At 33.6% G+C, this 15,910-nt stretch overlaps 2 protein-coding genes across 6 annotated transcripts in view; both read left to right on the top strand.

Moving 5' to 3' along the window:
* The window catches only part of LOC128232973 (protein kinase C and casein kinase substrate in neurons protein 1-like), a 28,061-nt gene extending 24,453 nt beyond the window's left edge, over nt 1–3,608 (top strand). For all 5 annotated transcript variants that reach the window (XM_052946798.1, XM_052946801.1, XM_052946796.1 and 2 more), the window contains 2 exons: nt 329–489; nt 753–3,608. In XM_052946798.1, coding sequence (XP_052802758.1) covers nt 329–489; nt 753–865 — 274 coding nt within the window. In that variant the 3' untranslated portion in view covers nt 866–3,608. The remainder of the gene's footprint in view (nt 1–328; nt 490–752) is intronic.
* A 3,256-nt stretch (nt 3,609–6,864) lies between these two features.
* Nucleotides 6,865–15,682, top strand: LOC128232296 (uncharacterized). The gene is made up of 6 exons (XM_052945775.1): nt 6,865–6,954; nt 10,548–10,672; nt 13,191–13,305; nt 13,782–13,915; nt 14,330–14,406; nt 15,199–15,682. The coding sequence occupies exons 1-6, from the start codon at nt 6,889–6,891 to the stop codon at nt 15,297–15,299; spliced, it is 618 nt and encodes a 205-aa protein (XP_052801735.1). The 5' UTR covers nt 6,865–6,888; the 3' UTR covers nt 15,300–15,682.
* The last annotated feature ends 228 nt before the right edge of the window (nt 15,683–15,910 follow it).

The raw sequence follows: 15,910 nt of genomic DNA, 5'->3' as shown, positions 1-15,910 counted from the left end.
GTGACTTAGTATAATTAAATGAATTATGCAATGATTTATAACACTGGATATGAACCTAACTGTAAATATTCTATTGAGAACTAACATTTGGCTAGGATATTCTAGTGAATACTGGCTGTAGGGGAGCTAACCTAAGCAAATATTGTTTCAAACTTTCACAGTAGTTCATCTTAAAGCCATCAAAAATGTACATCAGCACATTTCATGTGTCATGAAAAAATTAAAGACTTTTGTTCCAAAATATTCCAGGGAGCTCTCCATTAAGTTTATATTATTATACATGTGTTATTAAAGTATATAATTACTCATCAGCTGCATAATGTTTCAGTGAGCCGGCTGTGGGGAACCCATTTGGGGATGAGGATGACCACGATGACCGGGTGTCGACGGAGGGGTCTGGTGTAGGGGACACCCCAGTGACCTCTATCCCCTCCCGGGTCGTTTACACATACAAGGCAGAGGAAGAGGATGAGATCAGCGCTGAAGCAGGTTAGAACAGGATAGCTTACTGTCTTGTACTGTAGAAGACCTTTACTCAGTCAATGTGTAGCACATCATATTTCTCAATGTCTTTTCCAATCTTCTGGAACAGCAACTAAACCCTGTAAGCAATGTGTCCAATGGTTCGACAAAAATATGCTGGTGTTTAGATGTTGATTAGATTCAAATTCATGCAACAGCTATAACTGTGGTAAAAGGGGCATGTAATGTATATGTATTGATCATTCAATATTGCACTCATATGTTTGCAGGTGAGGTGTTAACCCGACTGTCAGAGCAGGACGACATGGGCTGGGTGAAGGCGCGGGCAAAGGATGGCCGCGAGGGCCTCATACCCTACGGATACATAGAGGACATTGAATGATCTGTACCACCCTGTAAAATAGCATTTTCTTCCAGATTGTCAGCCATGTGGCTGTGTGTGGGACACCATCTTGGCCTATTTGATAATTATGTATTCTGTCATTAAGGAAGAGGTGCCAGATCAGGTTTCTTTAACTTGTGTTTTGAATGTAAATTTGCCATGTGTAGGCAATGTGTATATGATTCATACGGTAGCAAAACAACCTGTACGATGTAAATGTATATTGGTCCTGTCTAGTGCATAGAATATGATATATAATCTATGTTCATTCATACAGTTACACAGTTACTCAAATTAATACATATTTGTATTATGGTTGTTACATGTAAAAGTGTATCATTATTGTTATACTAACGTAGATCATTAATGGTAGAATGTAAACATATAGCGAATATGATATCATTTAGAAAAAATGTTTTTGGATAATCAGACAAGATTAGTAGCTAAGAATGTTTTCCATTTTGGATTAACAATAATAAATAAATGATAAGTTCAATAATGAAAATATACTGAGACATTGTGTAACAAATGATACTGTTCGTGACAAGACTCTTGTCCTTCGATATTTCACTGTGAATAATTTCAGAAAATACTCATTTTAAAACAATTTCTTGCTGTACATTTTGCTACTGGCTATCCTGATTGTTCATGTTGCCAAATTGTTCTCATATCAAAAGCCTTCCCTTCTACGGTGAGGTCAGTGTAGTTACCCGTGATATTTATACAACAAACAATTACATATTTTCCACAACCTTTTCAAAATGTTAGCAATGTAATGTATATATAAACACAAATGTCATATTGTAAATACACATAATTATTTAGAATACAGAAAATATAATATGTAGTCAGTGTACATTACTCATTCTACTATGCATCGTACAATAGAAACATTAAAAACTGGAGTGAATTTTTTAACCTTTTTTTCTGTATCATGTATTGTTTATACGCACAAATGCATATATTGCAAAATTCATTCCATACACAAAAGTACAACATAGACAAAGATATTGATGTCATTTTACTCTAGTGTCTGAGAAGATAATGATGCATGCAATCTGAGATTTAAATTGCAATTTTTTAGTATACAATAAATCATAGATAAATGAAATGTACAGAATGCAGGATTCTATAATTAGGATAATACATATTTACAAACAAAAATACACCTTAAGAAGTCATCCTTAAGCATTGTATATTGAGTGGTACATAAACACTAAGCATAATTTAATTTCAACAGTATTTGATAGCATTTTAATTAGTTGCAAATAATTGTCAGTTTTTGTGGAGACCTTTCTTTCTTTTAGTTGAGATGGTCATTTTTGCAAATTCTCTCCCACCAAAGTCTTGTTTGAATGTTGATATTTTATACAGAGTTCATAGTATAGTTATGTCATATTTGCCCTCTGGGAGGGAACCATCAGTAGCTTTCTTCCATGTTTTAAACTTCCAGGTGTATTACATTGTATATTAATAGTGTTGGTTTGTTTCGAGGATCTTTACCACTGTTAAAGAAATTGTCATATCCTTCTATACCAGTGTATTTGTATTTACCAAATATTCCAGACCGACTTAAATACTGCCAATGTCTTTGAGTTACTCTAAAGTTGTAATTTGTTCTAGAATTTATTACCTGTATTACCTTATAAAGTTGTGTATTTTCATGTAAACACTGAGTATATCACTCAAATCAAGAGTCAAAATGGCAGGTATTATATAATAGTGAGAACTTATTGTGTGAAATATTAATACTTCGCTCGCTCTGCCCTTTGTTACTTATTGGAGGCTGATAGAAAATTGTATTGGCTGGATATGTAGGTTATGATCTAAAGAAAAATAGAAGTTAATGACCATTATCTTGTAATTTTATGTCAACTGTGCTGTTTCTAATTAAATTATTTATGATCAAAGACATCATTATGCACTATGCTTAAAACAATAGTAAATTATCCATGTATTTATGTTTGTTAAGAAAAACATATTTTATTTTTGAAAAAAAATATTTTTACATATTATTTTGGACTTAAAATTGCTGTTTCTTTTCAGATTTTTTTGCCAAAATTATTGAACTTTAAATCACAAATTTTACTGTCATTTGTAACACCTACCTCAAAATCTTTCATATTCAGCAGAAATGGCTGTCGGATTTTTATAACTTTGTGCTTTTCTTGTTTTAAGCTTAATTCAAATATCAGCAGAGTGACATAAATGCAACCCATTTGAATATTGAGTGAACATTTTGGCTGTTCTTGAAATAGTGGTCAGATTCATGTTATTGTTAATCTCTGCTTGTTATTTCTTTCTGAAACAGCAGTAACTTGACTAGATATTAGAGTAAACAAAAAGCAAAACAAACACCTGATTCTTAAAAATTGATGTAAAATTCTTACAGATCTCTCTTGTTTTCCTTTAACTGTATGTGTTCAGTGTCATAAGTGACTATGTGCATGTCTATGCAGATCCTTGTATTGTTCTCTGACAGTTATTCCTAAAGTGTGGGAATTATAAGTACAGCTAGATTTCAGACGAAATTGCAATACAGAAACTGTTGTTTGTAATAATATTTGTTGGAAAGTTATGGATAAGTATATTATACTATATTCAAAATATGACTCAAATTGTGCTACATAACAGTGTTATTTGTTTTTGTTAACTATGTAAATATAACCATGGGATTATAGATATATAAGTTATTCATTATTCAGCAATTTATTGCGTACATATTAAATATCAGTGAAATAAGCACAGTTGGTTTCTTTTATTGTGACCCCTTTTAAAAATGTTATATGGTCAGTCTGTCCGTTGGTCGGCATTCCACGTCTTGTCCGCATCATCAATCCAGTATATTTTGTCCTTTGACCATGAAACTTTAGTTGTATTTTGCCCTTGACCAGTAAAACCGTACGTTGTTGTTTTTTTGGGGGTGGGGGGGACAAAACTCAAGTCAGCACAATTACTGGAGAACGAATTGTACTAGAACTATGATACTCCATTGGTTGGTTGCCCTTGACAAGTTCATGACAATTTTTCAGTCAATGATCGAGGTCACAGCAAACTTTCCTTGGAAAACTGTGAGTGAAATTACTAGAAAATGGTTAGACCCAGGACCACAAATCATCAGAGGTGGTTGTCCATTTTTGTTTTGTTGTTCAGTAGGGTTTTTTGGGCACAACAGTTATATGAAATCTTGGTGGCACAATTAATAAAAAACAAATTAATCTAAAGTTGTGAACCTCTATTAGTAGGTTTCCTTTGACCAGGACCCCTATCATTTTGGGGGTTAAGGTTAAAGCCAATTTTTAGCTTGACTATTTGAAGAATGAGAGCTTTACTATTTGCGTTGGCATCACACCTTGGTTAAGATTTTGCATGTAAGCACCTTTTAAGTCATTATCTCAGCAAACTCATATATTGCATTGAAACTTTAGACCAGTGCTCTCAACTATCTAACTTACTTGGTTCATAAAGTTTACACTTTTTTAATATAATACAAATTAGGGGACTTTATATTTGACTTAGTAAATCTGGTTTGTATGAAAGCACACATAGGTAAATATCTCCGCAACGACTTGATGTATTGTATTGAGACTTTGTTCAGCAATGCAAATTATGGCCCTTAATAATTCGACTTACAAATTCTAGTTAATGTTTTCCAAGTCACCACATTTTAAGTCAGTATCTCAGCAAATACATCATGTATTGCACTGAAACTTTAAAACCCACTGTACTTAATTTATCAAGTTAGATAACTCTATGTTGCATATAATACAAATTATTTCCCTTTATTATTTAAATGGGAATTTTTTGCATGAAACCACATTTCATTCAATATCTCAGCAAAAATGCTTCAGGTATTGCAATGACAGGTGTTTCCAACTATCCAACCTACTTAATAAACCAAGTATTAAAGATAACTATAGTTTGCATATACAAAATGTTAATCATGGCCCTTTATTATTCCACGAAGGTTTTGAATGTAATCTAATTATACAAGGAGTTATGCATTTTTCACCAAAACTTTGCAAAACTCAAAGTGCCTTACCGGTACTCCTGTTTGTTTTAAATACTAATTTTTGTATGATGTAATAAACTGTGGCAAATCACTAGGCCTGTAAAACTAAGATAACAAAAGCTGGAACCCTTCAGCAAATATTGATATTTGGCCAGATATCGTCATTGAAGACCACAATTTTCATCAGCAATTATAACAAGAATAACAGCTTTGTTATTGAGTGATTGGATGATTGACATTTTTATGTGATGTTATCAAAGTATTGTTAAAAGGTCAAAATATCCACCACTTTTGTAAAAGTCCTGTTGATCTAGTGTCTAAGGTGTTGATTTTCTAATTTTTTCTTGACTTAACCTGCATTGGTTTGTGCCATACTAAACCCAAAATTTCAATATCATAGACTCAACTAATGACAAAATAAGTTATTTCAGAATCGTAACCGGAAAAATTAAAAGTGGGTAAAAAGTAGAGCGCACTATCTCTGTGACAGCTCTTGTTTTTTTTTTAAAAACTCAAAGGTTTTACTAGGATCATGAAACTTGACTAGTAGATGTTGTTCTTGATGTTATCATTTATCAAAGGATTGTTAATCCTGGAAATTGATTGTGAAGGATTAATGCTCATTCAAAACCTGGAATTCTTTTCAGTGCAGTATATTAGGGAACCTGGTCAAATAGCCCCCAAGTCAAATAGCCCCCATTTTGGTCAAATAGCCCCCACACTTTTGGTCAAATAGCCCCCACTGCAAAAAAAATGGTCAAAACGCCCCCAATTTGGTCAAAACGCCCCCACTTATTTATTAATTAAAAAATATATTTGAAGGTAAGTTGTAATATTTTTAAGATATTTGAATGTAAGTTGTAATATTTTTAAGATATCTGAATGTATATTTGAAGGTAAGTGGTAATATTTTTAAGATATGTGTATATATATCCGCCTGATCTCAGAACAACGCTTGCAGCGTAACCAGAAGGCCACGTGCAGGGACGTGTGTTTGCTGCATGGGACATGTATAGATCTGGCGATCTGACCGACACCGGCCTGCTAAAAAAGATTTCCTCTACATATGTGCACACCGTCCTAAAAACAAATGAAACAGAAGCATAGTGACAGCTGCATAAGGATAATAAATTTTGGAACATGCCGATTTTTGCGAAAATGCATGGAAACCAGTTATATAAGAATGCTGACCAAAAAATAAATCAGATTTTTATATTCCAGTTCAAAAATTGATGTTTTAAGCCATAAAATGTTAATTTTCGAACGGAAAAATGAAAATCTGCAACCTGATCTTTTGTCAGCAATATTTTAGCACTGATTTGCAGATATTTACGCAAAATTGCTCTTTCCAAGAAAAAAAAAGTTTTCAAAATGGTAAATCTGTGAGAGTGCAGCTTTAAGTTTGATGCTTAATCAATATTAAATGAAAGAAAAAACACCAAAAAACAAAAACCTTTTGACTTAAAAAGTTTAACAATCAAAATGTAGATTTGATGTTATAATATATTATTTATAAGTAATATTTTAAAACGTTTGTTATTCTTACTTGGTAAAATTTTCAGATTTATTAATATACAAATCATGTTAATTGCACTTCATTTTGTAAAAATAAAGGTTAAAAAGTGTTTTGAAATAACATAAGTATGCATACATACATATAAAAAAAATAAAAAAAGTGGGGGGCGTTTTTGGGGGGCTATTTGACCAATTTCAAAATGTGAGTGGGGGCTATTTGACTTGGGGGCTATTTGACTAGGAAGCGTATATTAGTCCAATATTCTTATAATAAGAAGACAATATACCTATTTATTCTCGTAATAGAATTGCATTTATACACAACCATGCAAACCACCGGTAAATTAACTAATATTTAGTCGTACATAACCTTTCTTTCGAGTGTATTTTATTAGGCTTAATAAATCCAAGTTGCTCACATGCTTGGTTTTCAATATGATCTATTGTTACTCGTAGTAAACAAGCGCTTAGTCATTCAGACTACAAATGTTTTGACATGGCGGCGAATGCAACAACAGGTCAGGCTCGTCAGATAATTGACGACGAATCTCTAGCTGAGGAGGTAAATTAATGACATAAATTTGTGTAATTAAAGTATTTTTATATTGTCATGTAAATGAAAAATAACGTTTCAACTTCATAAATCTGAGATTTAATAAACCTTTAGCTGATATATCTTGTTTCCAAGTGGCTTTTCATGATGACAAATAGATATGATTCATGATCGTACATGTATGTTGTATTTTGAATGGGATAACTTGTTTAACTTCTGCTTTATCAACGTGTTCATTCAGTTAAATAAATTGAGCATCTTGAGCCCCAGTAAACTGTATCGTACATATAATTTTATAATCTAATTTAAAATGGAAGTGTATTGTGCCATTTTAGTCCAATGATTGTACGTGGACATTTTTATTTTATGATTTTTATATGGCTTATCCTTCGCGTAAAAATTGTTCTGTTCCCATTTTGGGCCATTTATTCTGATCAATTGGGATTCTTGGTTAATGCATGTAAGGTCTGTAAAATATAAAAGCACGCGATATGAGGAGATATGAAAACGCGACACTTGATGTAGAGGGGATATAGATCTGTGGAATGAAAACAGTGACAATATTATAATATAAGAAATAATTCAGTAATATCTGTACTAAATAGCCAATAAGAAAACTAGAGGCTATTAATTCGAAACTGTTATCTAATCGTCCTTCCTCTGATGTAGGACAACAAAAATCTCAATACCAGGTATGACCTTTGTGCTTGGCGATGACTTCCTGTATCCCAGATTGCATTGATCAGCAAAGTGTTCTGTATACCTGATGTGGCATACATTTCCACTCCTCAGCGAGTGCTGCTGTAAGCTCTTGTACAGTGGTAGGAACTTTCGAATGTTGACGTATCCTACATCCTAATTGTCCAACATGTGCTGTATAGGGTTGAGATCCATAGACAATGACTGCCAGGTTAAGACGAGAATTCCATGCATGTTCAGAAAGTTTATAGTTACTCCTGTCCTACGAGGGGGCACATTTATCCAGTTGAAATGTCAACCCCGTTACATGCCTGGAACATGGGCAATACAATGGGTGTAAGAATCTAGTGTTCAAACTCCCATCGCAAATTACTAGCACTGATTTAAAGACACAGATGATAGCCCCCTAAACCATAATGTAGTCACCGCTGTAATGGCTGTGTTTCTTTTCGCAGTTGTTGCTACAATCATTATATCAATGAACAATGGTATACCCTTATCCTGCCATTGGCGTTAAACAAATTGAATCTGGACTTGTCCGAAAACACAACACGATTCCAATTACGGCAGTGTGCATAATGACATGCCCATTGTAGTCTGGCGTGTCTATGCTGAGTGGTACCTTTACCAGCCTGTGACAATGTTTCCTGTAATCCTAAAAACGTTTCACCACCCTGGGAGTTGGTTGACATATCAATGACTAAGTTTGCTGTCGACATTGCAATCAAGAAGTGATTGCAGATATGTTGTTCAGAGATATACATGTCTTGATGTGCAGTAGTTGCACACATTGACCATGGCCGTGGAGGGTCCAAAACTGTGCCGGAAGCATTGAACAACGTGGGATAAAGTCAAATGGTTGACGTTGAAACGACTAGCAATAACAATTTATGGTAATCCACCTTGCAAAAGTCCCAAAATTTCGTTTCGAATTTCATTATTTAATCTTGGCATTGTGCACATTGAAACTATTTAAAACTTTCAATAATTATTTTGCAATTCGAGTACACATGTATTGTTACAAAAGTTGTATCAAACCGACTGCATGGTAAATGTGCATGAAGCCCACGTGGAAAGCTTCTGGTTTCTCCCCATATAACTTATGGGTCAATTGCGTTTGAGATTTTTAGTCATTATCTGTGTATGGCATGGATATATACATGTGTGCTAAACATTTAAGTTGTACCTTTTATGATCGGAATACAAATCTCAAATTTCTTGCTGCGTTTTCTAATCTCTTGAGTGAGTGCATGTTATAAGTTCCATGCACAAAAAGTCAATATCCAACGAAAAAAAATACCTTTTTAAGAACACAGAATGGGTACCGATGGGACCCATATTTTACAGAAGTTTGACATGCAAAATTGTTTTCAGTTTCATTAAAAGCTTGATTCACCTACAGAAGGTCTAGCCTGTTTTTTAATGCATTTAATGCTTGTTTTGTGAAATGGTAAAATATGAATATAACACTTTATTATCTATTTCTATCATCAAATACTTCTCTAAATACAATGCAATATTTTCAAAACACCCCCTTGTTTTTTCACAAACATGTTGTGATGTTTAGGGAATGAAAGAATCCCTTGTCATTTATGCCGGGTCTAATTAAACCTACTACAGTTTTTTTATATGCTGTTTTTAAAAAATAGTGTAAAGTGATCATACCAAAGTCCAATGGGTCCAGATTTATAATAAATTATTATGATTAACCTTTTGGTTGATATTGGGTTAAAATGTTCAGGACTTTGTTAATGTTTACAATGACTTAACTTTTAAAGGTGACATTGTCATTTTAAAATCCACTTAAATATCTTAATTGAAACAAAGATATGCTGCTTAATATTTTAATCTTTTATTAAATTTGACTATTAAAATTTCAGGAAATCAACTTAAGTTTTAATAGGAAATGTCTGAAGATGTTTTATGAATACAAGCCAATACACTTTTAATTACATTATATCGGAATTATCTTTGATAAAACACACCGAGACAGTTTGTAATTGTAAGTAATTTCATTTAAAATATAGGTATCTATCATGTGTGTCCGGTACGGATAGAAAAATCCAACCCGAGGGCACGTGCGTTAGTCGGTAACTAGGCTTGCCGACTTATCGGCCACGGAGCGTGCCCGAGGGTCGGATTTTTCTATCCGGACCGGAAAAACATGATTGATATTTTTTCTTGCATATCTAAATTAATCAATTTGTGAAAAAAATGACGTTCAAAACAAACTTTTGAACAGTAACACCAAAACGCGCGTGTGACGTTGTTTACTGACGTCATAGAGCGCAGTAATTTTGAATAACTAAAAATAGCGTTTTTTGATGATGATTTATTTTCAATTTTAATTAAAAGTCTTGCAAACATATATATTTGATTGCGCTTTATTGAAATTGCATAATACATTTTTCATAAACCATACAATAAAAGAAATACCCGGTAAGAAGTGGCGCGTTGTTGCGCGTGACTCATCTTACATGGGGGGTGAAGATGAGTTTTTCCAGCACCGGTCACATGACCGGAAACACGTCCGGTATGCAAGAAAAGGCTATCTCTTTGGATTGTTTTAGTAAATAGGGAATGTGCATGGAGACTGATCTCAGAGACATGACTCTGAATATAAAATTTTGAAATCTTTGTGAAACCATTCACAATTTCTTCTCTATTTCCGCCTGTAAACATTATTACAGAATATACCTTTAATGAGTTTGCAAAATGGCCTTGGAGTAAACCAATTCATTGGTTTTTCATAATTATATTTTAGTGATAAGGCATATCCATATAGTAAATTAGACATGCATGTGTTAACTAATGTATGGAATCTTAAGTTAAAGTTGTGATTTGTCTAAAAATCATGTTTCTGTTATAAGAAATTATGTTATTTCTCCATGAATGTATTGTAGAGATTGCTGGAAGAGCTTGAGCATGAGGAGATTCCTGCTTACATCCGTGAAGCAAGACTGGCTACACTCAAACAGCAGGCAACACAGTTCCGCAATATGCAGGAAAAAGGATACGGTATCTATAGGTATAATGATATGTCAGTAGATATTCATTTCTCCCACCTCAGATAAGTAGATCCATTAATTTAACCATGCTAGAAATTCTTGTCCACGGGCGAAGATAAAATGCCCGTATGGAACTTCTTTTAATGGTCACCACATTGTAATTACCTCCCTTGTTGAAGACTGTCGTCTGTAGTGCATCATGGAAATCTTGTCTGGTGGCAATATTTAGAACGCGAGTTAATTATTTCTCGCTTCAAATGTCACCAGAAAACAGTTTTCACGCACCTTTCAAGAAATAATGCTTCACTCTTCTTAGAACTATTTAAAGACCGATCAGACCATTTACATACTCTGAATCACTGCGCGAATATCCATGACAACCACGAATTATTGCGTATTCGTACGCAATTATTTTCACTAAGCACAAAAGAGTTCCGGCAAAAAAATACATTTTTACTTCATTTTTTTTAACTGAGGTGGGAGAAAAAGCATCTACCATAGCCGCTCATGTAAGATAGGTTCATCCCGACCCTCGCGCAGGGTGTTTTGCAGAAACTCGGTAAACCTCGTTTGCGCAAAACACCCTACGTTCGGGTCGGAATGAACCTATCTTACACTCTCGGCCATGATAGATACTTATAGTTTTATGGTGCATTAAATAACAACAAATCTTTAGCATTCATATACATTTGATCCTGAAATCCTTTGGACTTTGCAATCATTAGGCTGACCAAATTTACTAAAAGGTTACCTTACAATTGCAATTATAATTAATATAGAAAGGACTTGCATGATTTTATTCTGGTTGTATTACAGTAAAATACTGATAAAGGGAAACATGAAACAAATGTAGCTGTTTGAAGCAGCATTGTTAAAAAGTCATAAGTGTATTTATTTTACAGCAATGATAAAAGTATTCTGTTGCAAACAGACATGTAGGTTTTGTTTAATTACAGTTGAGGAACATGTACATTGTACATTGGAAGGGTGCACATTTAAGTGAGGAAGGGCTAAAGTAAGCATTTGTTAGGGTTAATGAAATTAGTCAGGTTATACACTTATTTCTTTTGGCTTGATTGTTACGAAAGTTGAATGATAGCTTATAGAATCATCCTTGAGGCTGTTTTCCTGGTGGAAACTGATACTGGTGTTGATCTTGAGGCCATGAGAAAGTTCCACTGGAAAGGTTCAATTCCAAAACCTCTTGGGTGAGAGGCTGACACCTATACCACTAGACCATTCTTACCCGTAATGATTTTTTAAGTGGGTTGCCCATTATGTTACCACCATCAAACACAACAGAGAAAAAGTCACCAGCAGCAAACTTTAAACAATATCATTGTACATTATTTTTATACCCCAGACAAATGAAGTTTGAAGGGAGTATTATGGAGTCATCCTGTGGTCTGTCAGTTGGTCAGTCCCTTGCAATTTTCCTTGTCCGCAACTTAACTTAACTACTTGTTGGAATTTAATTATATTTCATACACTGGTGAAACACAATGAGGAAGTGCAATGAACAAGGACCATAACTCTATGTCAGCTAATTACAGAGTATTGTCCTTTCTAACTTTTTTTTGTCCAGAGCATAACTAGAAAACATAGAGGGGCAGTATACAGGAAATATAACTATTTTAGCTAATTACAGAGTAATTGCCCTTTGTTACTTTTTCTTGACGAGGGTATAACTTGAAAACTACTTGTTGTTACATATAGTGGTAAAGCACAATGAGATCTCTGATGCATAAAACTGCTGAGTGTGGCTTTGCAATTGTCATAACTACGAGTTAACATTGTTGAAATGTTTTTTGCATTATTTGCAAAGCCCACATCTTCGCTCTCTAAGAAAGTGGTCTTTATACACCTGGGGGACTGACTTGCTGGTCTTTATAATGTCATATGACCCTCAGTGGTGTATAATATTTCTTAACAATGGTCATTTGATATTTGACCTAAAAAATCTGGTTAACGTTTTGCGCAAGCACACATAAGTCAATATCTTGATTGAACTTTTTGATTGCATTGAGACCTTATACCATTGTACTCAACCATACAACCCACTAAATTAATCAAGTAAGATAACTCTAGTTTGCATAAAATGCAATTATGGCTCTTTATTATTCAACACTAATTCTGGTTAAGTTTTTGCATATAACCACATTTAAGCCAATGTCTTAGCAAATACATTATGTGTTGCATTGAAACTTTAGACATGCGTTCCCAACTATTCAACATACTCAATTAATCAAGTATGATTTATCTATTTTGCATGTAATTGCATTCAACATAAAGGTTTTGCATACCATCATGTATAAGTCAATATCTCAGCAACTACTTGATGTCTTTCATTGAAACTTTATATAAGGGCTTCCAATCAACCAACCTATTGGTACTTAACTTCTAGTCAGATAATTATTTTGTATGTTATGCAAATGATTTTCCTTTATTAATCAACTGAGGAATTCTAGTTAAAGGCGGGGAAAGACTGCGCTGTTTCTGTGACAGCTCTTGGTATATATATTCCTACTCATGTTTCAGTGAGATGGAGGATGAGAAAGAAGTGCTAGACCTGACAACCAGTGAGGATAAATGTGTCGTCCACTTCTTCCATGAAGACTTTCGAAGATGTGCCATCATACACAGCCATTTAAAGGTACATGTGTGTACCAACTACAAGTTTGCTATTAAAAACATGAATGGTAGCTGTCCGCCTTAGAATTTGTTACTACAGTTTTTCAATAAATATGAGGCATTTCTTCTTGGTTTACAACCGTTGAGATTGTATTTTTATGATATTAAGGGGATACCGTGTTGTGGAACAGGACTGTTGTAGTACTCGCCTGTGTACTTTTAGATAACCACATTATTATCTGATTCCTATTTATATTCTTTTCCTTTAATTGTTAACATTGTAAAGGCTTAACGCTTGAAATGTTGTTTTTACCTATTAATGGTTTGATTTGTCTTTTTTTCCCTTGCATAAATCAAATCTATTTGCTTTTATCTTATTTTTCACACAAGGGAATATATGCTTCAAAAACAATTTAATGTTATTAATAATATAAATAGCTATTATGATACTTTTGAAATAGTTTTGCATAAATGTTTTCATGCAAACTGTGCTTTCAGACATTGACAGAAAAGTACTTTGAAACAAGATTTGCAAAAATCAATGTTGACAAGGCAAAGTTCCTGGTGGAAAAGTTGAAGATCAGGGTTCTGCCAGCCCTCTTGTGCTTTAAGAAAAGAATTGTTGTTGACAGGTGAGCTTGTCTTTACAGTATGCAGAACTTAGAATTAACTGACTATTCTGATTTCGTCCATATAATGTTGTATGACCCTCATTGGTGTGTAATATTTCATAAAATGGTCCTTCATTATTTGACTTAATCTGCTTAAGGTTTTGACGAAAGCACACGTAAGCAAATACTTGCTGATGTCCAGCGACTTTCAGACCGACAGATTATGTAGTCATTTGGTTGAAATAGATTTAACAAGTAAAATAAAATAAGAACTAAAAAGTAAGGATTTATTGAAACAATTTGAAAGATCACTTACTGTAAAGTTATTCTGTATCTTACAAACAAGTGACTCTTCCACTGATAGTTTGTTTGGTTTTATATACATGTATGACACAGTAGACTTAAGAATCAAATGGTTTATGATTCTTTTTCCAGGGTAGTAGGTTTTGATGAGATCGGAGGATCTGACAATTTTCCAACCAAAGTATTGGAAAAGAGATTAGCAAAATCAGGTAAATCTTTTCACATTTAATAGCCTTTTACAGTACAAAGTTGTTAGGGCAGGCCAAAAATTTATTAATTTTTTGTTATTTTATATTTGATTGATTTTGAGGTACAATCGTTTTCATGAGTAAAACAAAAAATCTTTGCGACATACATGTGTTTAGGTGTAATGAGGAGTTTTTGTGTGGAAATGTTTCAGACTATCCAGTCAACAATGTCTTTTGGCTTCTTGATGATACCTTTTCAAATGAGAAAGATATTGAATAAAATAGTGAACAATAGTGTTAAAAAAATATATATATATTGTATAATACAAGCAATCATCATAAGTTGCGTTAAAATGCAAACACTTATGACTGAAAATCTGAAAAATAATCTCAAAATATTTGCTCAGCTTTCAAATACCTTCACATTTATGAAAGGACACATGTACTCATGTTATGCTTGCTATATATTGCACCTTAAAACTTTTGCACTGTGAAAATTTTGTATGTTCAGCATTTTTAATCACTAATTAAAACTATTGTAATTGCATGTTAAGATGGAATATGCTTCTTGCTGAAATGTCATGACAGGGGAAACTTCTCAGGATCAAGTCTACACTACTACTTGTTCATTACCAGGAATCATTCCAGCATTATTCCATAACATAGGACCTTTCATCAGTTTTCATTGTAATAATAGTATTAAATTAAAAAACATACAATTTGGAGCCATTGCAATATAATTGAAAGGGTTGACAAGACGCTCTTGACCTATTTTTGCACCTTCTTTAATACCTGTATATCACACATTTGCAGGCGTGATAGAGATGGCGGAGGAGGAAGCTGAGAAGAAGACAATATTTGGCTACAGCGATAATCGCAGAGACGATGCTGACAGCAGTGATGACGACTACTGAAATATCTGGCCCATTTAATAGCAATTTCAAAACTGATACTTAAAGAAAATCCCACACTAAATGATTTATAAAGATATATTAAAATGAACTTCAATGGCAATTGGAGGCGAAAACAGGATGTCTTCCCTGGCAAGAAATCGAAACATTTTGGAATTATGCATTGCATCAACATTTTATATACAGAATCATTGTTTCAATTGTTCATGTTTCTTCATTACACAACTATAACATTACAATGTATATAGTTAACTCTGTTGCCTGATATTTATTTTAAATTTATGTTGTATCTTTTTATAATTAATGGATTTTGAAATGTGTTCATGCTTTAACATTTTTCTTATTGTCTATTTTTACTGCAATTTACAATAAAAATGACAATTTTACGTAGTTTGTACTAATTTCTTGTAGCTCGATCGTAACAAGCTCACAGCTTATAGAATCACATGGAGTCCGCTTTGTGGGTAAAAATAAGTACTGGTTTGCATTTTAAGAGGGCGTGAGAAGGTACTCCTGGTGGGGATTGCACACACAATCTATTAGGTGAGAGGTTGACACCTATACCACTAGGCCACAATCACTCATAAGACAAGTTTATATCCATTGTTATCTCA

The sequence above is a fragment of the Mya arenaria genome, chromosome 4 (genome assembly GCF_026914265.1).
Source record: "Mya arenaria isolate MELC-2E11 chromosome 4, ASM2691426v1".
Taxonomy (NCBI): Eukaryota; Metazoa; Mollusca; class Bivalvia; order Myida; family Myidae; genus Mya; species Mya arenaria.
The sequence above is the reverse complement of the archived record's forward strand: the minus strand, read 5'-3'. Positions and strand labels throughout refer to the sequence as shown.